Raw genomic sequence first — 7,510 nt, forward strand, 5'->3', positions numbered from 1 at the left:
ACTAAAAATATCAAAACTAAGAATGTGAATATATACAACCAGGATTTAACTAAGCATTACTTAAATATGAAAGATTAGAGCACAGATTCTTGCACTTTCTCCTTATTTGCACTTCTGGTGAGATGCCAAACCTCATTTCGTTACTCTATACTTGTATATGTGTAATGACAATAAAGTTGAATCTCATCTCATCTCATCTCAAAGATTAAATGTAAATGAGCACAACTTATGGAACTGACAGGTTATTGTCAGATATTTGTTCAATGTGATTAAAAACATCTTCTCTGAGTGCAACCAGCAGAGACGAACAAAAGGATCTCTTCTCACCTCACGTATTCAGTTTACTTTGAAAGGGAAACAGGAAGTTGTGCATACAGTAGCTTTCTGCAGCCATAGCATTTCAAACAGAGGTTGGCCCCGCCCCCAACTTCTACCTGAGGGACTCACCTGAGCACACCTGGGTACCTGTCCGCACAGGTCTGTGAGTGAGCAGCGGGATCGAGAGGACCTGCAGTCCGTCATGGCGGAGTCTCAAATGCTGTGCATGGACGACGCGCATGTGAACGAGAAGATCCAGGAGTCCCGTCCGGAGTTCTACTACAGCGAGGAGCAGCGCGCCGCGCTCGAGCAGCTGCTGCGGAGCGGCGACGGCGCGTTCAAGATGCGCCTCAAGGAGGACAACATCAAGGACTTCCTGTCCGCCAGGGAGGTCCGGTTCCTTCGGAAGACCTTCGCCGAGTACGACTTGAGCAGCGAGTCCGAGTCCGCCGAGCACGACAAGTCCAAGGGGTCGTCGAGTGCGGACTCCGGGGTTCACTCCACGTACTGGCCGGAGATGTCCGACACCGAGGTCCCAGCTCTGGACATCGGCTGGCCCGTGACCAGCGGCCTCTATAAGGGGGTGACCCGGGTCAACGTGTACTCACACCCGCCCAAAGAACCCGGACCGCACATCAAGGAGGTGGTGAGGAGGCTCATCCAGGAGGCGCACAAGGTACTATTTTTTATCAACACACTTTTATTGTGATGTAGTAACTACTTTTACACTTATAAACAAACTAATATTAAACAATTTTAACTTCCTATGAGTCCAAAAAGTTTAAATATCTTAAACAAAATGATAAAAAGCACAATTTTCTACCTGTTGCCGTCAGATATAAAGCTTATTGACTTGTGACTAATCACCTGTGCACACCTTTGTTTTGAGGTACCTGTAGGCTATTTCCAATGTTTTTCTCTTTTACCTTCCTCATACTCAACCTCCATCATTCACATGACAGATATATTTACTCTCTAAAATAAAAGTTTACAAAAAACAAATGCAGACACATCTGCCCTGATGAGCTCCACCTCAACTCCACAAAGTATGACGTATAACAGTGTTTTTGTTTTCAAATTCAGGCAAATTTCCATGAAACTTTATCTACACGTCATGCAATCCCGTTCACTCAGACAGGTTTTTTTTTTTTAATCTGTAAAGAATAAGTTTGTGGACCAAATAGATTTACAGATAAAGTTTTGAAAAGAAAGTTGGATTCCTTTAAAGCCAAAGCTCTTGAGTACATATAAACCGTTCTACAAAGACGTTGACCCTGACGTCAGGTCGTCCTTTAACATCCAAAAGAAAGCAGAGTTTTTATGACCGTGTCATATGAAAATATGAGACGTGCAGTGAAACCCTCACAGCGGCCGATTGTACTTCATGTCCCTGACTCAGTTTACCTGCAGCACAATAAAAGACCTGAATATTCAAAATGATTGGCTGCATGTGGTCATGTGACGGAGACCATCAGACCGACTGACACGATTACTGTTACTCCACAGACGACATGATGAATGACGAAGTGATCGTTCTGAGAGTATTTATTTAAATCCAAAGTACATAAACTAAACTCATTTCTCCGTTTATAGTTTGTTCTCTTTCTTTCTTTCTTTCTTTCCTTTTTTTACTTTCTTTTTTGCTTTCTTTCCTCTTTCTTTCTTACTTTCTTTCTTTCTTTCTTTCTTTCTTTCTTTTTTCTTACTTTCTTTTTTCTTACTTTCTTTCTTTCTTTCTTTCCTCTTTCTTTCTTACTTTCTTTCTTTCTTTCTTTCCTCTTTCTTTCTTTCCTTTTTTTACTTTCTTTTTTGCTTTCTTTCCTCTTTCTTTCTTACTTTCTTTCTTTCTTTCTTTCCTCTTTCTTTCTTTTTTCTTACTTTCTTTCTTTTTTCTTACTTTCTTTCTTTCTTTCTTTCCTCTTTCTTTCTTTCTTACTTTCTTTCTTTCTTTCTTTCTTTCTTTCTTTCTTACTTTCTTTCTTTCTTTCTTTCCTCTTTCTTTCTTTCTTTCTTTCTTTCTTACTTACTTTCTTTATTTTTTCTTACTTTCTTTCCTCTTTCTTTCTTTTTTCTTACTTTCTTTCTTTTTTCTTACTTTCTTTCTTTCTTTCTTACTTTCTTTATTTTTTCTTACTTTCTTTCTTTCTTTCTTTCTTTCCTCTTCCTTTCTTCCTTTCTATCTTTTTTCTTTCTTAAGGTTTTCAGCATTTGTTCAATTCTAACCCAACCATAAACAAAGCTCTTCAGATGTTGACATTTTTCAATAGAAGAAGAAGAAATAAAAGTCTTAATGTTTGTTTTAACTACCTGTGATAAAATAAGGATCATAAAAAGGAGAATTCAGGACTTTGTTGCAATAAAAAAAAGTAAATTTAAAGTTTCCTCTGGAGCTGGACTGACACATGTTGTCTCTTAGTGAGGAAAAGGAGAAATTCAAGTAAAGTCCATTTTCATTTTTAAAACTGATTGAAGATCCAATCAAAAGTGAGCTGATGTAAACTATTTAAAACAAAACGTCTCAGAGAATAACCTCAGAACCAGCTGTAGCCACACTCTGTCAGTCTGCATGCAAATTACTTTTTTTTGTAAATGTAAAAATTCAAATTTTTTAAAACGTTGGTTCATTTGCTTACATTGTTTGACGCTATGCTAAACAGCTCCACGTTTGGCTAACTGCTGCCTATAATATAACGTTTTATGCTTTTCATAATGTCGGTGTAACATTTGAATGTGTGCTCAGTTAACGATGACTAATGTGGGTAAACTTTCCACCCAGTGTCAAGTGGTTGTATAACCTTTAAACAGGACACAGCAAAGAGTCAGAGGTGCATTCATAAAACAAACAGATTCTCATGTCAGGAGACTGAGGAGAGTTTGAGGAGGGGGGTGGAGGGGGGGGGGCACTCTGCAGATACTGAGAGTAATCGATGTATGTTTTTTTTTCATGAAAATGTCCAGTTTTATCCGTAACACTGCGAGAAAATGTTTCTTTAACACTTGTGGAGACTTGGATTCTATACAGTCTGATTCTGCTTTAGGAGTGTCATGGACTTTCTTCATTCAGATCTTATCAGTGATTTAAAACCAGATACCTGCACATGCATTAGGTTATCAACGAGTCTCACTGCTTCTGTGGAAGCTGCGGGGAAAACGCATCAGTCGTGTTTCAACGAGTTCAGTTCACCTTACTTCTCTTTATTTTACGCAGAAAGGAAAAAAAAACGACAGTTGAGAGTTATTACTCATATATATAATTTTCATGACGTATAGCAGCTTTATATAGTGTGTCCGCCTGGAGGAGTCAGTGTCAGGTTTGAAATGAGGCCTCTGCGTTCACTGGTGACAAAATCGTTATGCACTGTGAATAACACTAATGAATCTTTAATGTCTGAATGATGTCAAGGAATGAAAAAATAAACCAGGTTTTGTTTGGCTGCATGATAGAAAACACATTTTTGGATCTCGCTGCCACGGTGGTAGACATATATAAAAAAATCTAGTCATAAAAACATTTAGTTTTTGATTTCAAATAAAAGTCAAAAACAGGCTTCCTATTCCTTTCTCACTGACGCATGGCCATTCATTTTTCTGGCTGAAAAATGACAACTGTATTACTATTAAATCCAATCCAATATGCATTTTAACTTAACACCAAATATGTCTTTGCTCGTATCTACAAAAGGGTTCATAGAAGATTAAAGGTACCAATTTAACACAAAATGTCATCTTTGCATCGCGTTAAAAGCCAAATTGGGATTATTCTAAATGCACCCTATGTCAGAAAGCAGAACCTTCAGATAAGGACAAAGACAGAAAAGGTACAAAAATCCCCTCAGGTGCTTTCAGCCTATCCAACATGACATTAAGTATGTATCAGTATTGTCAAACCAACTTGCTTCATTATAGCCTGAAACCTAAATGTGCGCACGTGATGTTTTACACGTGGTGATTTGTTCCAGTCAGACTGAAGAACAGTAAAGGGTTAACAAGGCCGATTGCATCAATAATCAAATCTACATCAGTGGGTGAGTCCGAGCAGGTTTAAACAGGTTGAGTTCTATAGAGAGCAGACAAGCGGCCGAGCAGAGCTAAATGTCAGCTTCACATCGGGACATGTTCGCCTTCCCCTCCCCCTCCAGCTCCCACACACTTGCAGGTTCAAATTGTTCCCCGAGGTGTGTTGACCGTACAAGAATGTAAACGTTAGCTAAAGGAGGAAAAGGCTCACCACGCTTTCTGACGAGTAGCACAAAGGCCTCAGTCTCGAGGCGCATTCAAACCACAGGCTGTAGAAATGATTTTAAAACAGTCGTCATGTTGGTTGAGGGGGTGGAGCAGGAGAGAAGGGAAATGCTGAGTTATCAAAGCTAATCCAGAGGCTTACTTATTGGCTGGCTAGCTACTTCATCATCATGTTTTCAACAGAATGAGTTTTGTGTGGGAGGATAGCCGTATTATTTATTGATCAGGTTAAACAAAGAGAGCTTGTCGAATGGCGATAAGATCCTCGGAGAGCGAGTGAAAGATGCGTGCTAATAAACTTCAAAGAACCAGTCTTCTCGTCACTGCAGCCCGCCATAACCGACTCCCATGCACGAGCGGCGTCACATACGTTTAAATATCACAAAAACACTGAACGTGCTAACAAGCAAAGTATGGTGAATTATCTGAGTGACACCTAGCATAGAGCTAGCAGCTCCCGCCTGTCACTCAGAGGCCACACCCCTAATTATAAATAATGTTATCATCCAAAAAGGTGACATGCGTGTTTCTAAAAATTCACCCCCGGAGCTGTCAAGAAAACATTTCTAACCTTTTTTTTTTTAATGTTGTAAAGTTTGATATTTTAACATGCGGCTCTATGGAGATTGACTCACTTTAGGGGACAGCCTCCAGTGTTCACTCCATGAACTGCAGAGTTTGTGCACTTCAGTCGTAGTTTAATTTCGGGACACAGATCTGGATCAGGCTGGCTGAGGGATCTTTGAAAGTGCTGCAGATCTCCAACGAGTGGACTACTGGCCACACGTGGACTCACGAGTTTATCCTCTTTCATTATCTCCTTACAGTAGCCGTCTGACGGCTTGATTACCTGATTACATAGAGATTGCTCCCCTTGAGGTGTACAGTCAATCATCTACAGCTGAACGCCTGCCAAATTCTTTAGACTGTACATTCAGTGCCCTGAAGTTTAGGTTGTCACACTTATAGAAATACATGCACTGAAGGAAAGACTGCAGGAGGTAATTATCATGTACATGATGTAGCATGTTCAAAAGGTCATGCCTGTAAAGTAGTCGTACTGAGTGTCAGATTATCAGTTTTGGAAAGTTAAAAGCATTCAGATCAAATGACCTTTCTGGCGACAAATCTTGTGCAACTGTCGCTCTAATTTTTCATATAGAAGAAAATCTGCTGGCTCAACGAGTGCACACTGAAGGTTAGACGGGGCTGTCAGCCGTCGTCACCGGTCAGATAGCAGATTCTTTTTCTTTATTAATTTGTCTGGCTACAAAGAGGATTTCCACAAATACAACTACAAATAAGATAAGATAAGACACGTTATTGTCATTGTATGCGATACAACGAAATTTGGTTGGTGACAAACAGCCCAGCAGCAATCTGAGATAAAAATAAGATAAAAAAATATATTAAAACATCAGGTTAGGCAACAACACACAATATATACAAAAAGTACAGGAATAATAGTTATTGCACAGAGTAATCATATTGCAGCATGTTTAAAGTGCAGTAGTGCTACATTTTTTCAAGTCAGTCCTAAATGCTGTTTAACTCACCTGTCCTTTTTTTTATTTTTATTTTTTTTATAGCTTTTTGATTCATCGCAACACTGAAAACATTTCCTCATGGATGTGAGGACAAACGTTCAACAGTTTTTGGGGCATTTCACTCAAAACTGCAAAATATTCACGTCATGACGGTAAGAGAATAGTCAAATCTGCAGGATGCATCCTCTTCTTCTCTGAAGTCTTCTCTGCACAGTTAAAGTTCATCATTAAAGGGGCGCCGGTGGCCGAGTGGTTAGCTTGTACAGAGGCTGTAGCCCTCAAAGCGGACGGCCTGCACGTCATTCCCCACTCTCTCTCTCTCTCTCTCTCCCTGATTTCTGACTCTCTCCACTGTCCTGTCTCTCCAATTAGGGCACAAAAATCCCCCCAAAATAATTAAATCGAAAAAGAAATGTTGTGTTTCATCAAACCGATATTCTTAAAACAATCAGGGTTACACTGAGAGGAGCGGGACTGTCTTCCTCATTACGTAATCTAAAAACCTCTTTAACATGAGTATGTGTTGACATGCGCTTTGTATAAATCCACACATGGTTACATTGAAATGACTGATGTCATTTTAAACTTTCGGTGGCACATGAAGCCGTCCGTCAGGAGACCGAGCTGGATCAGAGCCAAAACATGAGAGCTGCTCGAGGAAACAAAAAAATAAAAATAATAAAAGAACGCCTCACTCTTTATTTCACCACGAGGCGTTTAAAAACAACGACAGGAGAAATGTTGTAATGTGTGTACTGAGGGCTGATCTGTGTACTTTCAGGAGGATTGTGGTGCAGATCAGATCCTGGACGCCTCTGGAGTCTGAAATAATTATTAGAGCATGTTATTTGAAGCCGTTGTTGGACTGAGGCCAAACTTTCTCAGGTCATCTTTAATCACCTGGAACAACAAGTTCAACTGAACTGTGACTTCCTCCCGAGTAGATGATCGCTGTATTTCCTAATAAAACACTAATAGCAGGTTGAGTCCAGGTGACTTTACGTTTAAACAGAACAACCGGTCTCAGGTTACTAATTGCATGTGGATCTACTCGCCAGCGAGAAGTAAACTGTAACTCCGACTCTTAAGAAATCCCCAGACGTGACCTCGGTGATGCCGCTCACTGATCTTCACACACACCCGTCTGCGTGGGGATTTATTTTCCTTTACAGGGAAACAAAACAGACAAAAAAAAGAGTAATTATGAGTCATCAGTTGAGCAATCACAGTTGACGAAGTGGAGCAATTAAAAAATCTCCTCTGAATTGTACAGATAATTTAAAGAGCTTAGTAACGAAAGGGAAGTTCAGTTAGCTTAAGTCTGTTCCTGAGGGAAAGTCGGCACGCTGCTGCTGCTGCTGCTGCTGCTGCTGCACCTCGATCGGCTTCTTTTTTTTTTTTTA

General features: G+C 40.0%; 1 protein-coding gene across 1 annotated transcript in view; it reads left to right on the forward strand.

Moving 5' to 3' along the window:
• Positions 1-427: 427 nt before the first annotated feature.
• Positions 428-7,510, forward strand: part of fam83fa (family with sequence similarity 83 member Fa) — a 14,908-nt gene continuing 7,825 nt past the window's right edge. Inside the window, exon 1 of the mRNA XM_061026216.1 lies at positions 428-994. Coding sequence (XP_060882199.1) covers positions 521-994 — 474 coding nt within the window. The 5' untranslated portion in view covers positions 428-520. The remainder of the gene's footprint in view (positions 995-7,510) is intronic.

This window comes from Labrus mixtus, chromosome 20 (assembly GCF_963584025.1).
Source record: "Labrus mixtus chromosome 20, fLabMix1.1, whole genome shotgun sequence".
NCBI lineage: Eukaryota > Metazoa > Chordata > Actinopteri > Labriformes > Labridae > Labrus > Labrus mixtus.